The 21,826-nt window shown below is 46.3% G+C and overlaps 1 protein-coding gene across 2 annotated transcripts in view; it reads right to left on the bottom strand.

Annotated features, from left to right (window-relative positions):
• Nucleotides 1-21,826, bottom strand: part of ETS1 (ETS proto-oncogene 1, transcription factor) — a 131,363-nt gene that overhangs the window by 18,081 nt on the left and 91,456 nt on the right. For both annotated transcript variants that reach the window (XM_049778244.1, XM_049778245.1), the window contains 4 exons: nt 8,826-8,945; nt 6,671-6,871; nt 3,747-3,821; nt 2,076-2,324 (listed from right to left, as the gene is read on the bottom strand). In XM_049778244.1, coding sequence (XP_049634201.1) covers nt 2,076-2,324; nt 3,747-3,821; nt 6,671-6,871; nt 8,826-8,945 — 645 coding nt within the window. The remainder of the gene's footprint in view (nt 1-2,075; nt 2,325-3,746; nt 3,822-6,670; nt 6,872-8,825; nt 8,946-21,826) is intronic.

Raw genomic sequence — 21,826 nt, forward strand, 5'->3', positions numbered from 1 at the left:
TCCCTGTATGTCCCACCAACCAGAAGTGAAGGTCAAAACTGCATAAGGGGCACCTTCTTCCTGCTCCACTGGCAACGCCTCACTTCCTGCCTCAGAAGCCAGCATTCTTCCTGGATAAAAGGTTTATCAACCTTCCCTTCTGAAGGTTGTGCTTTTTCTGGCAAAGAAGCCACCTGGATTTGGAAGCACAGCTTCCCTGGGAGTGTTCAGGCCTGATCTTAACATTTGGGGGGTGGGGCTTTGTACCATTTCTGCTTTCTAAAGTCAGTCAGCTGTATTGTAAAAGATCCCCCGTCACTGTCTGTGAATGATGCCATCATTTTAAGAGTTACCTCAAGAAGAATTTTTCTTGGGTATCCCCAAGATACCTGTTCCCAGGGTCCTCTAGCTAAATCCATATATAAGAACATGTAATACATAAACCATAAGTGACCCGTCTTCCCACATCAAGAAAGTTACAGGAGGGGCTGGAGCAATAGTACAGTGAGTAGGGCATTTGCCTTACATGCAGTTGGCCCAGGTATGATCTCCAGTATCCCATACAGTCCCCTGAATGTATCTCTGAGTCTAGAGAAAGGATCTCTGAGGAATGATCTCTGAGTCTAGAGAAAGGAATAACCCCTGAGAACTGCTGGGTGTGTCAAAAAAAAGGAAGGAAGAAAAGAAGGAAGTAAGGGAAGGAGGGATGGAGGGAGGGAAGGAAGAAAAGGGGGAGAGAGGAAAGGGGGAGAGGGGAGGAAGGAAGGAAGGGAAGGAGGTAGGGAAGAAGGAAGGAAGGAAGGAAGGAAGGAAGGAAGGAAGGAAGGAAGGAAGGAAGGAGGGAAGGAAGGAAGGAAGGAAGGAAGGAAGGGGAGAGAGAGAGAGAGAAGAAAGAAAGAAAGAAAGAAAGAAAGAAAGAAAGAAAGAAAGAAAGAAAGAAAGAAAGAAAGAAAGAAAGAAGAAAGAAAGAAAGAAAGAAGAAAGAAAAAGAAAGAGAAAGAAAGAAAGGAAGGAAGAGAGAGAGAAAGAAAGAAAGAAAGAAAGAAAGAAAGAAAGAAAGAAAGAAAGAAAGAGGGAGGGAGGGGGAGGGAGGGAGGGAGGGAGGGAGGGAGGGAGGGAGGGAGGGGAGGGAGGGAGGGAGGGGGAAGGAAGGAAGGAAGGAAGGAAGGAGGAAGGAGGAAGGAAGGAAGGAAGGAAGGAAGGAAGAAAGAAAGGAAAGAAAGAAAGAAAGAAAGAAAGAAAGAAAAGAAAGAAAGAAAGAAAGAAAGAAAGAAAAAAAGAGAAGAAAGAAAGAAAGAAAGAAAGAAAGAAGAAAGAAAGAAAGAGAGAAAGAGAGAGAAAGACAGAGAGAGAAAGACAGAGAGAGAGAAAGACAGACAGAGAGAGAGAGAGAGAGAGAGAGAGAGAGAGAGAGAGAGAGGGAAGGAGGGAGGGAGGGAGGAAGTTGCAGGAGGCTAGGAGGCTGAAGCTCCCAAATGAATGGTCAAGTTCCAGGCCAGGATCCATAGTCGGGTAGGGGTACCCTGGACCACGGGGATATATATACAATAGTTAAAGCTTGCCAGGAGGCCAAGTGGCACCACTCTTAGTCCTGTGGTGTCCTCCTGAGTCAACATGTTCTCCAAGGAAAAAAATAGAACATATCTCTTTTTTAAATGGCCATACATAGCCCGAGTTATAATTGGGACTGGTAAGGAATGTGATGGGCCATCCTGTCAGAATCTCACTCTTGCTCAGAGGTCTCTGTCATCATGGTGTATGTGGTAAAGTTCTTATGTTTGTGATAGACTAAGAGGACTCAGGAAAGATGGGGTCTACTGGGAGGCCAAACAATACCAGGTCCCAAACACCTCATGAAGAAAAATAATACTGGGGCTACACAAGCTTCATGAGATGGGTAGAGCAACAGTATAGTGAGAAAGGCACTTGCTTTGCATGTACCAACCCGGGTTCAATCCCTTGTACTACATACAGACCACCCAAGTACCTCCAGGAGTGATCCTTGAGTGCAGCACAAGGAGTCAGCCCTGACACCTCAGAGTGTTGGCCCAAGCAAAAGAAAACAAAAGAAACTGTGCCAAAAGCACTAGACATACCCCGGCTGGTTCTCCCCATGCACATGTTGTCAGGGGTCACAACTTCCTGCTTGATGGCGAAATAGTCGGTCTGGAGGTTGTCTGTCTGCAGGGGATCCCGGAGAATGACAGAGGGGTAATCGTTCTCATATTTGAGGGACAGGAGTTCCTCAGAGCTGATGGGGTGCAGCGTCTGGTAGGACTCAGTGATGAAGCTTGGCTCTGAGAATTCCGAGGGAGGGACGCACTGAGCATGCTCAATACCATAGCCTGCAGTGGGAGACAGAGACTAAGACTGGGACCAGCAGCCACTGCTCACCCCCTGGGCCCACAAACTTCCTGAGACAAAGAGGAGAATCATTGCCAGTCCCAAAAGCCAGGGTCTTGGATGTGGTTTCAGGCCTTTATCATAATGGCCCTGAATATACACTTCCCTTCTCTGAATTTCTCTATCTCTAAACTCGAGATTGTCTTTTTCTGTGTATTCTAAACAAGTCAACTGACAACACATCTGTCAAAGACCTTTCTGGCACATGAGCTCTGGTGTCTCGTTGTTAATATTACTGTCATTGTTTCCAGTAAAAATTGTAAGAACAGAGATAGCTCCAAGGACATAGCTTAGATACTTAGACACATGACTTAGATACATGGAGCACCAGGTTCCATGCAAAGGTTCAGGAGAACCCCAACATCCCTGATCTGAACAGTACTGTATCACTGGGCCTGAGTATGGAGGCTTCAGGCGTGCGGCATGGCCAATGTGCATATCCTTGGAGTGTCCCCAGGGTCTTCTTATTGGGGAGGTGCAGATATAGAGATACAGTGAAAATCCATCTGCTTGAAACTCTCCTTTGAAAGTAAGGGTCTCTATCGGGCAGAACTGTCACAGACTAATTCTGCTCCTTTGCCCCTTCTCCAGCAGGTATCTTATTCTGAGGGAGAGGACATTTTCTCTAGCTTGACAACACTGGCACTGCTGGCAAACCCCCCCCCCAAGGAAGGATTTCACAGGAGTCAGGGTCATGCACCCGATGAAAAAAAAAAAAAGAACTAGAGTCAATGACCCAAACCTCTGAATACCCTCACCTGCTATCAATGCACAATAAAACTCCAATAAGAAGCTCAGAGATAGAAGTAAAGTAGCCTCATCTGTTGGGAGGTCAAGCCAAGGCTCTTCAAGGAGAGAGACACACTTGGGCAGGAACTTGCAAATTAATAACATAGGTGTAGGTGCTGGCATGATGCTACAGTAAGTCGGGAGCTTGTATTGTACCCAGACCCACCTCATATGGACCTCAAGCTCAGGAATGATCCTTGAGCTCCACTGGGGATGGCCCAAGAACACACAAAAAAATATTTTAAAGGGGCCAGGAAGGTAGATAAGGAGCAGGTAAGAAGCTTGCTAAGTTTGATCCCTGGCACTCTTGAGCTGAAGTGATCACCAGAAGTGATCCCTGAGTACAAAGTCATAAGTAGACCCTGAGCACTGCCAGGTGTAGCCCCCCAAAACCTAAGTATATAGAATTTTTAAAATAAAAATTAGGTACAGAATGGAAATAAGATAGGATAGAGCAGAGTGGAGCACATGTTTTAGAACTACTCTAAGTCACAGAACTATGCAGGCACAGTTAATTTCCCTTAGCTATTGTGACAACAAGCAAGACGGGGTCGAAAGGTAGAGAGGAAACTTACTGATGAAATAATCCGAAGTATAACGAGACTCAGGGTAGCCCCCAATGCCATTGACTGGATAGGGTTTCATGTCCTCTGCAAGAGATATGGGAGGGAACAGAGAGGTTAGACAGAGTGGTGCTGGACCCAAATGGGCCCTGGACAAAAGCCCCACAGCGTCAGACACTCCTCCCAGACATGGCATGCTCAGTGCCTGAGCTGCTATCTGCCTCTCCCTGCGGGGCCTCCTTGAGACAAGAGATCACATGAGTCCCCTAAGTTTATTATTTCAGTCTCTGCAACACAGGATTTGATAGCTTGGGAAGAGAATCAATGAGGCATCTCGAAGGGCGTTTCAACCTCCTCTGAGGCTGGCAGCTTCCACATTAGCCTCAAAGGTTTGAAGAACCTCTGGGGAACTCAGTTCCAGAACTTTCCACAAAAATCCCACCATGACTACACAGGAAGTTGAATCCCAGTCTAGTTCTTCTCACACACAGCTGCTCATTTGGCATGGGGTCTTTCATAGCTCTTGGCAGCTACGTCCGTGGCCCCAGCCAGATGCATGACATAGACCATGTGACTGCAGGGTGAACCATGACGGAGTGCAGGCAGCTTGCAGAGGAATGAGGAAGGGACATGGAACAGGAGAAAGGCTCTAGGTGGTCCCCAGGTAAGCTTGGGGTAGTCTTGTTCATCCAGGGATCCTTTGCCTCTGACCTTGGTTGAAAGGACTCTGCATCCTATTTCCTGAGCTGAAGGCAATGTCAAAAGCAAAGACTGGTCTGGGGTTTTCCTCAGGTATTTGATAACTTGTTGGGAGCAGAGACCGGGAAAGCAAGCCCCTGCCTGCATGCGACAGCAGTTCCCAGGAGATGAAAATGATTACTCTCAGCTTTCACAGCTTATCAGATGGTAACAGCCCCTGAACCTCTGGTCTCACACCCCACCCGGAGCTGCTATGTTCTTCAGCTCCAGCTGATTCAGAGTATGGGCTGGGTCACAGCACTGACCTCTCGGCCTGCATTACCATTCACCCTTCTTTAGACACTGGCAGGCAAGAAGACTTTAACTCTCAAACATGGTCATTTCTTTCCTCTTTGTTTTGGGGCCAGACCTGGTGATACTCAAGGTTTACTCCTGGCTCTGTGCTCAGAAATCAATCTGGCAGGGCTTTGGGGATCCCTCTGGGGTGTCAGAAATCAAACTGGGATTAGCTACTTCAAGGCAAGCACCTTACCCACTATTCTATGACTACAGCCCCATTTCCATTATTGTTTCATCCGCTTCAATTCACTTCAGTGCGTTCTTGCAGGAAGAGACCCATCCTGGGTCAGTGTGTCCCCCCCGCCCCCCCCAAGATCATATAACAAACGCAAGCTGGGATACTAAAGGGGAGAGACCCAAGTTTAAGAGACATGGAGACCATTTCCCCATCCATCCAAGGCCACCTTGAAGACTAAAAGAATGTGCCCTTCCTACCTCACCTAGGGGCAATGGAGACTCCCAGAGAAAAGCAATAGGAATAAGGAGATGCTATTGCATTTCACTCTGCCAAATTATATCTGCAGATATTAGACCCCAAAGTTGGGTTTCTTTACAAAAAGGGGGGTACGAGCAACTGTTAGGCAAAACCTTTTATTTTTAAGTTAAAAAGCAATTTTTGGCTTGGAAAATGAACCAGCAGGTGCAGCGATGAGGTGGTGGTGAGATGCAGCAGTGAAATAAGGGAGGAGGTGAGGGTAAGTGAAGGCTCAGTCATGTCAGAACACCTGGTCTCTCCAGAGCCAGAAATAGAGGGGAGCAGCCACTGGCTGCATTTGGGTTCACAGCCTGTTGTATTTATAAGCCAGCGGTTACATCAGCTCTGCGAGGCGCCTTTCCTATCTTTTCCTCAATAAACAGGTCGCTCCTGTCCATGCTGTTGCGTGGGTGTTTGCACAGTGACATGAGGCCACGAGGCCATGCTGAGAAGCCTGTGCAGTCCCCCAGTAAAGCTGGGCCCCAGAACTGAGCTAAGAGTCACCCCTTCCTCCCCTGCTCCTTGCCTCCTCTTCTTTTCCCTGGATTCCACTGTTATTTCTTCTTTCAGTAGAAATTGAAGAGAAGGAAGAAAGATAACACGGCTGCACCCAGAGGAATCTAATTTGGGTTTCAGCAAAGCACGGCAGAGTGGGAAAGAATCTCCAACAAAGAAAGGTATTATAGGAAAGAAAAGTTCTAATCCAGAGCCAGGTTCCCAGCCCCCCATGTCTGTCCCAGGGTCGGAGCCAGTGACCACAAGGAAAGGGTGGGCCTGGGTCACCGAGGGCAGCAGGCTTCTAGGCTTACAGTCAGCTGTAACTGCCATTTATTTTAAGAAGACATTCAGAAAAATAAGTGCAAAAACACCCAAGTGTGCAGCCTGCTGCTGTTTCTATCCTCAGCCAGCTCTGTGGTCCGTGAGTCACTTTGTCCAAAAAGGTTGATGGAGGCTGGTCCAAGAGGCCGTGTCATTACAAGGTTGCGACACTGCGTCCCAACATAACCCCAGCTGCTGGTTCAGGGGAGGGATGGTCATGGTACTCTGCATGCCCGGGGGCTACAGAACTGGCCTGGTACATGTGCGGGGTGGAGAACTGTGAATCGAAGAGCAAGCATCAAGATTTCCAGGGACAAAGCCAAACCTGTGTCTGGTTGTGGGCACAGCTTAGTGTAAGCAGAGATTATATCTGAGATCAGAACTGGGGGGACATGGGTACATCCCCAGAGGCTTCAAGATTATCCTCTGAACTGGCTCAAGGTTGGCATTCCAAACCTCCAAGACCCAAAAGGAGAAGGAACTAAGCTGGATTCAGTGCCTGCTCTGCACCAGGTTAGGCGCATGTCCTCACATTCCTCATCAAGGGTATGGATGTGCCCCTCTCCTCTCACCACTTCCAGCCCTCTGTTCAGACCCTGCATACCTTTCTGCAGGATCTCCAAATGTTCCCATAAGATGTCCCCAACAAAGTCTGGGGCCAGTTCCAGAAAGCAGTCTTTGCCCAGGGCACACAGGGCTGCGCCGTTCATACAAAACTTCTGGAAATCCACACCCTTCAGGCTGAACTCATTCACAGCCCACATCACCCAGTCTCTCACGTGGGTTTCTGTCCACTGTCGGGGATCTGGGAAAACATCAGAGGAAGAGAATGGGGGTCAGATGCCAATATCTAGCTGAGATTGGAACTAGTTTGTCTTTAGTTCTTGTTAGGGGTCTGGGAGAAGCTTAGGGGAAACATTAGGCAATGCTTAGAAGCGACTCTAGGCTCTCTTGTCAGGGCATATATCTACTGGTGCGTGGAGAATACTAATGGGGTTCCAGGGAATGAACTAGGGTTGGCCATATGAAAAGCAAGTGCCTTCCTTGCTGTACTATCTCATAGGCCTACAGACTGAACTTAACTGAAGCTGCCCCTTAATTCCTACATTCAGCAGCTCACCCTGTCCATAGCCACCTCTGATATAATCTTCCCAGCTAAGGCTTGCTACCAGCAGCCAGAGCATAACAACTGAGCTTTCTTCTTCCATCCAGATTCCAGACTCTCTCTCTCTCTCTCACTCTCTCTCTCTTTCTCTATCTCTCTCTTCTCTCTCTCCCCCTTTCTCTTTTTCTCTCTCTCTTCTTCCCCCCGTCCTCCCCCCATCCCTGAAACAGCTCTGGAAAGCTTGGCCTAAGAGAACAAATGACATGGGCCAGAGTGATAGCACAGCAGTAGGGCATTTGCCTTGCACAGTGCTTACCAGGGATGGACCTAGGTTCGATTCCTGGCATCTCATATGGCCCCTGGGCCTGCCAGAAGTAATTTCTGAGTGCAGAGCCAGAAGTAACACCTGAGCACTGCCACTGCCACCGCTGGATGCAGCCCAAAAACAAAACAAAAACTAACAATAAAAAGAACAAATGACTCCTTGACTCACAATAATAACAAAGTCAAGTGTATCCTGGAGATAGCAACTGTTTCACTACTGTTCCTCATGCTTACACTTGAGATTGTTGTTTTTAATTATCTGCTAATTATTTTTTATCTTAGCTAATTATGGCTAGTAATCTTCATAGCCCCTAGTACCAGCAAGGCAGTCAAATGGTAATTAATAAAACAAGGTGCAGAGGTGTCTGCATAATCAGATACCCTGCAAGAAACACACATATCACAGTCCCTGCCTGGAGCTATCTAGGGACCAGCTGGCACAGGATTCCTATGCCTGGCTCTGGGGTTCCCCATGGCAATGCCAGCAAATTACCCGTAAGAACTGGGATGACTGACAGTAGTTAAGATTTTCATATCACACCTACTCAAAAGCTACTCTACCCTGTGGTAGATTCTGAGATGTTGGAATGGCTGGGCTTCACTTGATTCTGCCTTGTGATTCTATAAAGGGGCTAGATTCTGTGAGCAGAAAAGGCATGTAGAGACTGTCAGGGACTCTAGCACAGGTTTGGCATGACCAAGCTGAAGGCTTGGTCTAGCAGATCAGGCCTGATCTAAATGCAGCACTATTGTGACTCAATGATCCACCTACAGCACTAATCTAACTCAACAGCAGTGCACTCTCTCCACTCTCGGTGGTGGAAAAATGCTGGTTAATAGAAGCTGATGTTTTCCTTAGTGATTTCTTCTTTCTGACCCCTTTAGTCCCTTATACTCCTAAGTAAAACCTTCCAGACAATAATACCCATTCACCAAACACCTTTCACCAAAGTATAAGGATAAAGCCAAAAGCATCAGGAATTGTCAAGAAATACAGCTTTCTCAGTCATCCAATGGAGAACATGCATGACATTAAGAGAATTTTTTTCCAAACTTCTCATAATTTTAGAGTGAGGACTTTTGAAGATGATGATACTACCAGTAGTTGGTCAAGGATAGGGCCCAGGTGGGAGAAATGTTTCAAGATTTTCCCTTCTGAAATGCAAAAATGTTCGGGAACCACGGTTCTGAGGCCAAGATGGTACCATAAGACTAAAGCTGGAGGAGGACTGGCCAGACAGCTCAGTGGACATAGCACCTTCATACTCTCAATGAAAGATGTGCCTCCAGGCAAGAGCTATGATTTTTTTCGACCCACTATCAAACCTACCTTTGGGAATTCCCAGTCGTTGCTGCTCTTTAGAGAATCCACTGAATGTGGCTTTCAACGCTTGAGACATCATCTCTTTGCTGCTTGGTGTTAACAGAGGAACATCTGCACATTCCATGTCTGTAAGAGAAAAAGAGAAATGGCTCTTGAACGATTAAAAACCAGGGGCTCAATGACATAAAAGCATGGAAGCCATGTATTATGAGGTCTTGATATCTGGACCCCAAAGACTACCAGTTTAGCTTCCAGAGTATATAATAAAAAATAGGTGGTAGTTAGACTTACTCTGGTGGTCATTTTACCATATATCCAAATATCCAATAATTCAGTTGTAGAACTAACATAATGTCATGTCAATTATAGACAACATGCCAATCTAAAAATTTAGTAGATTGTTGATTATCCACTTGTGACTTAGAGAGTCTGAAGAAGGTCTGCTGAGAAATAAATGTGCTCCAGCTACATGAGTGTAGGTTAACTTGGTATCTCCCCTTTATGTGCTAGTCCCCATATGGTAACCCATGCAGAGCCAGAGAGCCAGTTCAGTGGGTAACATCGTGCACAAAGTCAAGCCAGGTTTGATCCCCGTAAGATCAAATTGAGTCCTGCTATGAGTTACCCTGAGCAGAAAGCCAAAATTAAACCCTGAGCACCACTGATGTGCCCCCCCCCAAAAAAAAAATCAAATCCAACAAACAAAAGTTACTCTAGTTTGGAAGGTTCTGTACCCGGAAGGACAACACCTTCTTTCTAGGTAGCTCTATTGTTTCACCCAGGCCTCTGCTCTCCTTCCCTTCATAGACAGCCAATGTCCTTATCACACCCAGCTCTGCAAAAAAAAAAAAGTAGCAACACTTGCTCATTCCACAAATGACTATTAGCACTGGCAATGTGGAAGGAAGACAAGAGACCAGCAGTGCACAGCTCTAAAATGATATCTCCATTTAGAAGCTGGATAGCAGATTGTGGCAAGGGCTCCCAGGGCTCAACTATTATTCACACAATTCAGCATTCACATACAATGACAGTTGGATGGGGAGATGGCTCAAAGCAAGTGCTTAGCATGAATAAAGCCTGAGTTGGACCTTTGGGACTGCAAGGTTTCCTGAGCACTACCAAGCGCAATCCCAGACCACTAGTAGTCTCTGAGCATTTCCAGGTGTTCTCCTCCCCACCAACACCACCACCACCACCACCAACAACAACAACAACAACAAAATTAACAACAACCTAGGCTACAATGGAGACATAGAAGATGCTTGCTAAGGTGAAGCATTAATTCCTCAAAGTCTGAAACTGAAATGAGAAGGAATAATGGGCCCGAGATCGAAAGGACACATAGTTTTTACAACAGGAAAATCCTCTAGGCACAGCATTTCTCAAAATGGTCCCCAGACCAGCTGTACAGATATCACCTAAGAATGGCTAGAAATGCAAATTCTCAACATCACCGAGTTGCTGAGGCAAAGCCTCTGGGGAGTAGAGCCTAGAAACCCAGAGAGAGCTGAAAGGGGCCACGCCCAGCAATGCTCAGGCCCAAATATATGAGAATCACCAAGGACAAAGCTGGGGTTGTCCAGATAGCAATGTAGTATGGAGATCCTCTGTGGGAACCATCTCCTGGCCCTGTAAATCTGCATTTTTAAGGGTATTTTCCTTATACCACTTCAAGTTGGAGAATCCAGAGAGGAACTAAAACAAATGAAGATCAAGAGATGTAGAAAAGTCAGTGTTTTCCCCAAAAAAAATTAGAGTGTTATGAGGTTGGAGTATGGATAAGCACAGAACAAATGAAGCAGGACACATCATTTCATTCTAGGTAACACAGAAAAACCATGATGAGAGTTACTGGAAGCCTGGCATGACTGCATTTCAACATGTAGCTTTTTTTTTATAATTTTTAATTTTTAATTATGAGAACAAAGATGCAAAGAAAGAGGACAAGGTAAAGTTACAGTGGAAGGACAATCACCCATAAACAGAATTCTCAGAAATCCCCTTGCTGATATCTGAACTTTGAACTTTCAGCCAAAGAACATTAAGAAAAATAAAACAGAACCCATGTACAATTACTTTGTCCCACAAGTCCCCAGATTGTAATACATAGTATTTCTTAGCAGCACACAAAGCAATCTAAAGCCATAAAATTTATGTAACTCCTTAAACATTGAAGGCAAAGTACTTTTTTTACATTTCCATGCACATGCATATTAGTTTAAGTTAACCTCAAAAGTTTAAGTGGATTGTTTTTCTTAAGGATTAGAGTCAAAGGAGCACAGTAAAAACGGTGTTAGAGTGGCAATTATTGTTTGCATAAGCCCACCAAAATATGAGGAACATGGAAAGGAAAAGCCTTGGCCTAAATACAAGGAGACCCTACCCCTGAAGTTTCCTGGCATAAGACCAACTCTAGACTCCAGGCAAACTAGTTTGTCCAATCCAAGTCATTGTCTGTAGTGCCATTACACTTTTATTTTTCACACAGTCTCTGTTTCAACATGTAGCTTTAAGATCACCTTGTGGACTGCAAGTCTTACTACCATACTGATAGAATGGAAATAAGATACTTGTCTTTTATGCAGCTCACCCTGGTTCCATCCCAAGCACCACTATGGTCCCCTGAACACTGACAGGGGTCACTTCTGAGTACTGTCAAGTGTGGTCCAAGCCCCATCTTAAGTTAACTGTTATTTTGATTTCTCAAAGCATAGCCATCCTCTGTTCCTCAAAGTGGTGGCACAATTTCACATTCCACCAGCAGTGCACAGGGTGCCCGGGCCTGCCAACACTTGTTCTTTCCTGTTGTGCTTTTACAGTAACATTTAATATAGTAACCTAAGGAGGGTAAAGGGTAAAGCTTTGTAGCTTTGATTTGCATTTCCCCAGGGGGGGAGATATGGAACACCTCACTCCGTGCTTACTGGTTACCTTTGCAGAAATGGCTATTCAAGCGTTTTGCTCATCTTCAAGATGGTTGCTATTTTGGTATGGTGGGAGAATACTCAGCGACCCCCAAAAGTTGAAGAGTATCAAAGAGACATCTAGACAACCATGGATGGTCTCTAGACAACTGGAGCAGCCTTCTGCATGTCAAGTATCTAAGTACATTTGAAAAAGTAGGTCTTGCAGGAGCAGGAGAGAGAGTACAGTGCAGAAGACAAAGTACAGGTAGGGTGCTGGCCTTGCAAGCAGCATATCTAATAGGAATCTTGATATTCCATTTGGTCCTCTGAGCACCACCAGGAGTAATTCCTGAGTACAGAACCAAGATCAATTCCTGAATATCACCAGATATGGCCCCAAAACAAAACAAAAAAAAAAAAAAAACAAAAGAAAAGGAAGTGGGTATTAATAGAAGTACACATTTTGTGTCGCATTTATCTGACCACAATTATTTCCAAGCAGGGCAAGAGAAGAGGTTCACCTTGGTTGCTCTAAAAGGCCTAGTCCAAGAGATAGCAATGCATGGGGAGATAGATACATGGGTGAAAATTGTCCAAATTGCTGTATTCATTGCAGTGATGAGGACAGTAGCAGTGCAGACCATGTGAGTGGGCAGAGCGGAAGTGACACAGACATAGCACCGTAGAACCTGACTGATGGGTGGTGAGGAAGAGTGAGGCAGCATGAGTACCGATGACATCCTGATGTATAAATGTAAAATATAAAATCCTAGTGATCGAGGTGAAGTCTTTCTCGGCACGGTGCCTGTAGCCCCTTGGCCGGCAGGTCTAAAAGTAGCAGGATAACAGCAGAGAGTTGTCAAATGAAGTTTCAAGAGACAGCCAGCTCTATTACATGGCCCTAACCACCATGTGCATTTCTCCGCATGGTTTCTAAAATAAGCTTTTCATGCACCCTCTTTCCTGCTACCCTCCATGATCCCTTGCTGCCTTTCTCTCTGCTTCACTTCCCACTCTCCCACCTGAAGAAGTTTTTGCCATGTTCAGATCAGGCAACACCTAGTCCAACATTCTGGGCTTTCCATTCTCAATGCAGCTCAAGAAAACCAAGCTTACCTACCAATAGTCAAAGCCCTATAGGCACTCACTATCACTGAAGGTTTCTCAGGTTCTCAAGTCCTGTCCCCATATGGGCCACCATTTGTTGTATTAATATAAAATATAAAATCTTCATTGGTGGTGGGAATGTTGCACTGGTGAAGGGGGGTGTTCTTTACATGACTGAAACCTAATCACAGTCATATTTGTAATCAAGATGTTTTAAAAAAAAAGTATAAAATCTTAGGGTTGGGGTGATGCCTTTCTCAGCAAGTCACTGCCAGTACTTACAGACCAAGAGACCAAAAATGGCTCAAGCTAAACAGCCTGTGAAGTGTACAAGTTCCTACAAAAAGCATATGAACAAAGGAAGAGCCTTTGAGGGTGGAGGAGTGACAGAACAGTGGCAGGGTGCTTGCCTTGCATGTGGCTTTGCAACCATGGTACCATGAGCACTGCCAGGAGTGATCCTTACATGCAGAACCAGAGTAAGCCCTGAGCAATGCTGGCGGTGGCCAAAAAGAAGTGGGAGGTTTTAAAATTCCTCCCTTGATTTCCCATGCACTTCAGACAGAAATGCACTTCTCTGTAGACATTTTCAGAAGCCCTGGTCACCCACTCACATCTTCAGGGATTCCTGTGGATCTGACTCCTGAAATGGCTGGGTTCCAGCATAGTCACTGGCAGGCTTTGACTCAACTAGCATCACTGAGGCCTTTCCTGCACACACACATGTGTCATGAGTGGAAACAAAGGGAAACGTGGGTGGGGAAGGAAGCCCAGAGGTGTCTTCTGAACAAGGGAGCAAAAGTTGACCCCAGTGGGTCAGAAGGAACGTCATCACAGTCGGGAGAGGCAGCACTGCCAACTCCCTCCCTCCACCTGGCTGGCTTTGAAGGGGTGGTCTGGCTCCAGACCTGACTTTGGGATCAGTAGGGTTCACTCTGGCTGCTCCCCCAGGCAGAGAAGCTGCTGTACTAGGCAGCCCTGAGTCCAAGTTACCCTGGAACATACAATCCCCCAAATACTCTAGTGGAAAAATCAACATGCCTCCAGGAAGGTTGACAAAATGATGGAAAATCCCAGACTGTCCCATGGGGGAGCAGGGGGAGGGTTAGAATGTTCATTACGTAACATCCAGTCCCTCAATAACGGGTCATCCTCAGTGATTCACCCAGAAAGGCGACAAGGTTCCTGTGCGTCCCACTCCCTGCCCATGCACAGGAAAGGGGCAGCCCCAAAAGGGGTCTCCCATGGAAGTGAGAAGGGCCCACTGCCTCCCACAGAGTCACACTGAGAATAGGCTAGAACCAAACACAAACCCTTTGCTCCCCAAAGGGTAATTTAGTGAATGAAATGTCCCTCAGATAGAATCCAATTCTCCTTCTCCTTCATTCTCATCCAACACTCTTTTGCCAGCGTGAACTGTGTGGGTCTGGGTGTGCGTTATTTGTTCCCTCTGAGATTTATAACTCGATGAGAAGGACTTTGCTGATGGCGGAAATTGGTCAGGACAACAGATGTGGAAACTATAGCACAGGCCAAACAGGGCGGTCCAACTCTGCTGCAAGCAGTGGGCGGGGAGAGGGACCAGGGGTCAGGAGGCCTGAAACCTTCCACACTGCACAGTACAGCCTGGGCAGATCTGCAGGAGGGGAAGAGACAGCAGAGAACCTGGGAGAAGCTTCCCTACTCTGCTTCCTAGAGCCCTACGGACTCTGCATGAGTTCCTCAAAGCTTTCAGCTTCTCAACATCCTCTTCTAGGAGAACCCTGAAAATATTTCAATATCCCCCAAATACCATCTTTCAAAGCTTGATCCATGCAGAGCACACGTCCACTGTGTCTAGCTCTAAACCTGTCTGAGGAAAGTTCTCCCAAGCAGCTAAAGAGAGCAGCCCCCATTTCTTAGAGTGCCCATAGCTGGACTGGATGGCTGAATGGAGACATAGCACAGCTTTTAGACAAAAGCTTTATTCCTATTTAGAAAGCATAGAATCAGGGGCCAGAGAGATAGCATGGAGGTAGGGCGTTACCCAAAAACGAAGGAAGGAAGGAAGGAAGGAAGGAAGGAAGGAAGGAAGGAGGGAGGGAGGGAGGGAGGGAGGGAGGGAGGGAGGGAGGGAGGGAGGGAAGGAAGGAAGGAAGGAAGGAAGGAAGGAAGGAAGGAAGGAAGGAAGGAAGGAAGGAAGGAAGGAAGGAAGGAAGGAAGGGGGGCCGTGAGGTGGCGCTAGAAGTAAGGTGTCTGCCTTGCAAGCGCTAGCCAAGGAAGGGCCACAGTTCGATCCCCCGGCGTCCCATATGGTCCCCCCAAGTCAGGGGCAATTTCTGAGCGCATAGCCAGGAGTAACCCCTGAGCATCAAACGGGTGTGGCCCCCCAAAAATAAAACAAAAAACAAAAACAAAAGAAAAGAAGGAAGAAAGGTACGGTAGTCGCTTTCCTATGGAAAACCAGGTGTGCCTCAGCCAGGTTCCTGAATGCAGTGAAACAACTGCTGCCTTGCCTTTTTCTTGAGCCGTAGCCCTGAACCACAGCTCATGGTACACTGGCCCACAGTTGTATGAGCAACATCCAAAATCAGGGCTTCCATTTCCTTGCATGTAACTCCTAGGAAAGGGTTAGTCCCATCCAAGGTCCTGTCAGGTTTTCCAGGAGTCTTTTGCTTTTGTTTTTGTGTTTTTTTTAACCAACTTGAGTGTGGACTAAAACAGAAGGGCACACAACAAGTGTATTCTACAGACAGAGCCTGAAGCACTTTACGTTTGAGCAGAGTCACAAGACCTGAGATGTTTCTCTTCTCAGAGTTTTCAAAGTAAGAGAAAAGACTGGGTCACTGAGCCTCTGGAAGGGCCACAGCTGAGCTGGTGGTCATGTCTGCTGGGTACTGACCCAATCAACGGTGGCAGGAAGGAAGCAGAAAAATACACAGCAGAGTAGGTCCAGCGCAGAGTCAGTGTGTCCAGTTTGAGAGGCCTCAAGTAAGCGAGTATTGCCATCAAGGCCCTCGAACTCTCTCTGGGATTCTCAAGGCCCATCCAAGCCTCTATGTGATCCATGGCGCTTTGTCCAGGAAAGTAATGCACCTGTACTGAAGGTGACTCACCCATAGCAGGTGAGCATGTACTGATGGAAAACATGCTAAGAGAAAAGGTTGGGAAAGTAGCTCAGGAGGAAAGTTCTTGCCTTGCAAGTGTAAGGCCCTGGACTGAATTACCACCACCATACACAGTCACAAAACAAGATACTTATACAAAAAGAGGCATTACTTGGGCTGGAGAAATAATATAGGGGTTAAGGTGCTGGCCTTACATGTGGGCAATTCAAGTTTGATCCTTGAAACTACATATGGACTTCTGAGCCCCATCAGGAACGATCCCTGAGCACAGAACTAGGAGCGAGGCCTAGAAACTTCCAAGGCAGTTAAGAGGACCCAGCCAATGATAAAATCCAAACTCAAAACTCTTATACTCAGCCTGCCAGGAGCATATCGGAAATCCAAATGCACTACAGCTCAGTGAGAGAAGTGAAATGTGGACTATCAGAACTATCTGAGGAAATCATTAAACATTGCACACTCTGTGATCTGAGGGGGAAAAGATCCAAGTGCCTGAGGGCTAAGGACCCTCCTAACACCATCCACAGAGGTAGAGCCCATGGCAGCCACTTCCCTTCTGGGAGTCTTTCCTTCCAGACAAGGCCGCTGTGCAATGACGACTCGCTTCCTTCCGTGTTCTGTGCTCACCGGAGTCACTCAGATGAGCAGCCAGGCACACACTAGACAGGTTAATGAGTTACATCCCGGGTTACTGAAATAAGGTTCTAAAAGTAAAAGCAGACCAGAAGAAACCTTTATGTTTATCCAGAAAGGAAAATAGGGCAATTGTCCCAAAGGAAGAGAGAGAATTCTGAAGAGGAGAGAAAAGGCCTGGAGGGCGTGACTTAGTGATTTGGTCAAAATCTAGGGTTGTTTTGGGACCATCATAGTGGGACCTCCAGCATGCAAAGCATGTGCTTAATCCTTTGAGTTATCTTTTCACCTAATCCACAGTACCTTATCTCTACTAAGCCAATAAAAAAATCACCCAGGGAAGTTACTGAACCCATGGATACCATTAATAGGTAGATTCTATGTGTCACATCAGGTTTTACCATTTTACTTAGAGCTATTTTCAAATACACACCAAAGAAGAGAGAAAAGTCACAGAAATTCGACTGGAAGCTTTCAATAGTATCTGTTCTATTTCATCATGATTGTTGCAAGGTATTTTTGAAATAAAGGAGGATTGTAGTATGTGAGCTTACAGGAAACAGATAAACTTAACGAAAAGGAAAATAAGGCTCATAATAACTTTCAACGTAACCAAGTCGTCTAAGTCTAGATCACTGCTTCACTGACGTGTTCTAGGAATGCAATGTGACCATGAGGCTAAGGGTGCAGCCTGGTTGGAAGAGTGAGAACTTAGTATCAGGCTAGTTCCTGCATCAGTATGGTTGTCTCTCCTAAGAATGAGAAACATAAAACTGGAGGTTCAGGCCCAACACGGGCAGTTGCCAACCTTCCTAGAGTAAGATCCAGAGGTGCCCTCGCTCCTGCAAACCAGCACAAACAGACAAAAACAAAAAAACAAAAATGTGTGCTTGGCTTGACTCCTGAATTCTCCATCCTTGCAGAGCTGCTGCTGGTGTCTTTCCAAATCAATCCAAAAAAGATGCTCATAACTCAGTAGACTGTTTTGTGATGTCAGTCCTAGTCTCCACTATCATGTCTCACTTCTGGAAGAGGCACTGCAAGGAAGACCCAGCAGCTTTTCTTTCTGCTACCTCTTCTTCTAAGCTGCTGGGTCCAAACCCTATGCATGGCCACTAGAAGTTTGCGGAGTGGGACTTCTGGTGGAGGGGACTGGCAAAATCCAGAAAAGTGTATGGCTAAATTTGAGAAGGGAGATGTATGTTCCTCCTCTACCCTTTATCTCCTACTGACATGACAGAGCAATTGCAGGGCAAGGAGTCTTGGCTATGACTTGACCTAAGCAAGACATAGTCGATACACTTTCTAGGCTTCTCATTCAAATCCTGCAACCAATAAAATACTATCCCTAAGAAAGAAATAGAAAAGGGGGCAGGAACATACCAGTGCTTGCTTTGCAATGCAGTCTACTCCAATTGAAATTCCCAGCATCACATATGGTGCCCCCAAGCACCGTCAGGGGTCACTCCTGAGCACAGATCCAGGAATAGCCCATGAGCACTGCAGAATGTAGCCCCAAGATCATAGGACACCCTCCCAAAAAAAGAAGCTGCGGATTGTTTTTTAAAAAAATCTCTTCTTCAACTTCCAATGACCCCTCTCATGTCCCAACCCAAATGTTGGCCATGCTCCCATAACAGCATCTTGGTTCTGTGGCCAGTACACATGGCCACCAGGACATTCTCAATGCAAGGTTTCCAAATGCCAGTTCTGAAAGGGGAGTTTCCCCAAGACAGAAAGAGCTGATCCTCAGCCTCAGAGAGCCAGGCCAGCTGGAAATGCAGTGTCCAGGTCTGGGAATGGAGGAGCTGAGAGGACCCAATAGGACCAGCAGCTGTAGGAAGTGACTTCAGAGCCTTCCCTACTTCCCTCAGGCCCAGCCTCCCCCGGGGCACTTTAACACATTATTTCTACTGAGGTCTCAGCAGCTGTGACTCACCACACACACACATGTTTCCAATGATCCCCTGACCGTTACATGGTAGAATCGGGGAAAACAAATGAAAGCAGTTGTAAGTGCGAACCTGCCAAACAAAAGGAGTTGCAGGCATGCTCCCAAACGCGCTCAGGCACCTGACATGCAAAATCTATTTTTAATCACTGGATTTATTTCTTTCCTACCCTCCCCCGCCTCAGCAAATGTTTCGAAACCTGAGCATAAGCCCCAATCAATTCCAGGTGTTCAGGGAAACCCAGAGCGTCTCTTCCGTTCTAGGCCCTGAGCCAAAAAGACAGACCTGCCCCCCAACATCCTCAGCCTTCCGCCTCGCAGCCACATTTTCTTGCATTCTCCTTGCAATAGTGCAAATCTCCCACCATCAATGACAGGTAAATGGCCTTACGAAGGAAATGTTTAAATAGATGGTTGGATGGATGGGTGGATGGATGGATGGATGGATGGATGGATGGATGGATGGATGGATGGATGGATGGATGGATGGATGGATGGATGGAGTCTCCCACTGGAATGATTCCCACAAAAAAGTCCAACAAGAGGGAATGACAGACAGGGAGCACCAAGGTGCAAACCCATCTCTTGGATGGATCCTCCACCTTCCTGGAAGTGAGGCTGACTTGTCAGAAGGTGCTAATATCCATCAGAGGTATATACTCAAGTGCTGTTGATGTGAAATGAGCTAAAATACAAAGACAATTAGAGAGTTTTTTTAGCCTCCTCCTTTTAGGAAGGAGATGAAACAAGGGAAAACAGGAGCCAGAAGGAACCTGACCATTTCCCCAACAAAGCAGCAGAAGAGATGGAAAATAAGTAAGTGTAAAAACCTAACTCTGGAATAGGGAAGAACAGGGATGACCCCTAATTCTGGCTGTGTGCTAAACAGGGCACGTGCACACCTAACCTCTTCAGCATCCACCAAACTGCTGAGGTGGTCAGAAAGAAAGAATAATCAAAATATCTGCAGTGAACACACCCCTGGCCACAGGAACCACACAACTCAGATGGCTTTTACTTTGATAAACTTCCCAAAAGTCTGCAAGTTGAACATGAATGTCTGATACTATAATCAGAACTCTTGCATGTGTGTTTACAACTTGCCCAAAGTTCAGATGCACTTTGTCATCCTGCCAGGAACAACTCTATCACCATCAGCGAGCATATTTTCTTGGTGGAGACTAGGATTTCTGCAGCCCACCTCCACAGGGCCAAGAAAAAAACTAGAGGAGCATCTGTCCCCAAGCCTGCTCTTCTCACAGCTCCCTGATCCTAGCTGACATTTCAGCTCTGGAGGTCTCGGTTGCTGGGGTCCTGGCAATGCCAGCAAATCAAGACAAGTCCCTTCTCTTCCTTCCCTCCCAGGCCCTCCTGCAACATCAATGCCACTGTCCAACTCAGTTTGCCATTTTGAAAGGTCAGTTTCCATAGTCTCCGAAGATCCTGCAAATAAGGCCATCTGGGTGGTAGCTCCAGCACAGAGGTAAGGAAACAGTTCTGGAAAACTTTCCTAAGTGACAGACATCATGCTGGTTATGTGCAAACAGCAGGACCCTCAGCCAGGCCTTCTGATACCAAAGTGACACATAGTTGGTCCAGGCCTGCTCACATAGCTAAAAGCAGGAGAGCATAACATTTTTACTCAAGAACATGTCCTTGCCATTGCTCAAAGGTGGAAGGGTATACCCCAGTGAGAACTAGGCCAGAAGGTGAAATGCTGAAGATCAGCAGTGTTCAGGAGACAAGGCAGTGCCAGGGATCAAACTTGGTGCCTTACGCCTGCAAAGCATGTGCTCCAGCCGTTGAAGCAGCTCTCCCCAGGGCCATCCCTTTGCCTTTTCTCCATCTTGCTCTAAAGTGTGTGTTTTCCAGAAGAGGAACTCCACTCCAGCTGCCGTCTGCACACAGCAGCTGCTATGCACACAGAGCCCAAAGAAAAAGCTCAATGCAGAAGGCGTGGAAACAGGGCTGCACACGCCCAGAAAACGAATTCAATGTGGGGAACAGAAGCAGGGTTCTTGAGCACCATTAGGAGTGATCTTTGAGCACAAATGCCAGGAGTAAACCCTGCGCACCTTTGGGTGTGGCCCAAAATTAGAAACTATCTAAAAAGAATAAAATAAAGTAAGTTAAATATGACTCATAGGGAGATGGTAAGTTAAAACAAAAAAAGAAAATTTAGCAATAATAAGTAACTATTAATTATAAATATCCTGTTGACCACCACTTCAGAAACTTTTGAGCTTTTAATGTTTTTTAGTTCCTAACTTCTTAAATTCCATATGAGCTGTGTAATTAATTGGGGGACTCACAAAAATTAATAAAATGAGGCAAAGAGAGTACAGTGGGTTAGACCTTGGCTTTGCACATGCCTGACCCAGTTTGATCCGCAGCACCACATATGGTTCCTGAGCACAACCAGGAGTTACCCCTGAGTGGAGAGCCAGGAGTATGCACTGAGCACAGCCAGATGCAACCTAAAAATCAAAAGCAAGTTGGCAGCCATCAGTAGGTTCAGCACATGCAGTGACCAAAAGTTAGTTCAAGACCAAGCATATAACAATTGTGCAGTACTCTGGCAGTTCTCATCTCTGTGGTCCTATTATAAATAAAATATAAGAGGACCTAATTAAAAATAGGAAATAAAAATAAAAAAGGCAGGGTGGGCTGTATAGGGTTTTCTCCATGAGCAAAAGACAACTCTGGTGCAAAGCAATGGAGAGGAACCCGTTTATTTAGGCTGGACAAGGCCAAGTTGTTCTGCACTTTTGAACTGTTTTCTCAAGGCCTGCCTCTCCCTCCCACACAGGAAGCACAGAGGCGGGCTCCTCCAGAGGGCTTGGGGGCTGGGGGTGGGGTCAAAAGCAAAGGTAGGGAGCTATTAAAGGGGGAGAAATGGGGACAGCAGAATGGGGAGGAGCTGAGGGTCATGTCTGGGGTGGGGAAAGTAGTCAACAGGCTGGGACCCCAGAAGGAAGGTATGCTGTGGAGACTGGGGAAGGAAGGTGCAGAAAGAGACCTGGAATGAAAGGAAGGAGAAAACTAGGGTTCAAGTTTGGAACCTGAAGACAGGACAGAGACAGTGGACCAGCAGCAGTGCCCAGGACAGCTGGCAGCTGCCTTCTGATTAGTGATCTCGAAAGCAATCTGTTCACCAAAATTCTGAAAAGAATTCTCTATAGGTCCACCCAAAATTTGAAAAGAAACACTAAAACTTCAAAAGAAAATTCTATCGGCTCCCCCGAAATTTTGAAAGGAAATCTCTATCAGGAAATTCTTTCTAGATATCTAGAAATCTAT

The sequence above is a fragment of the Suncus etruscus genome, chromosome 8, assembly GCF_024139225.1.
Source record: "Suncus etruscus isolate mSunEtr1 chromosome 8, mSunEtr1.pri.cur, whole genome shotgun sequence".
Classification (NCBI taxonomy): Eukaryota; Metazoa; Chordata; class Mammalia; order Eulipotyphla; family Soricidae; genus Suncus; species Suncus etruscus.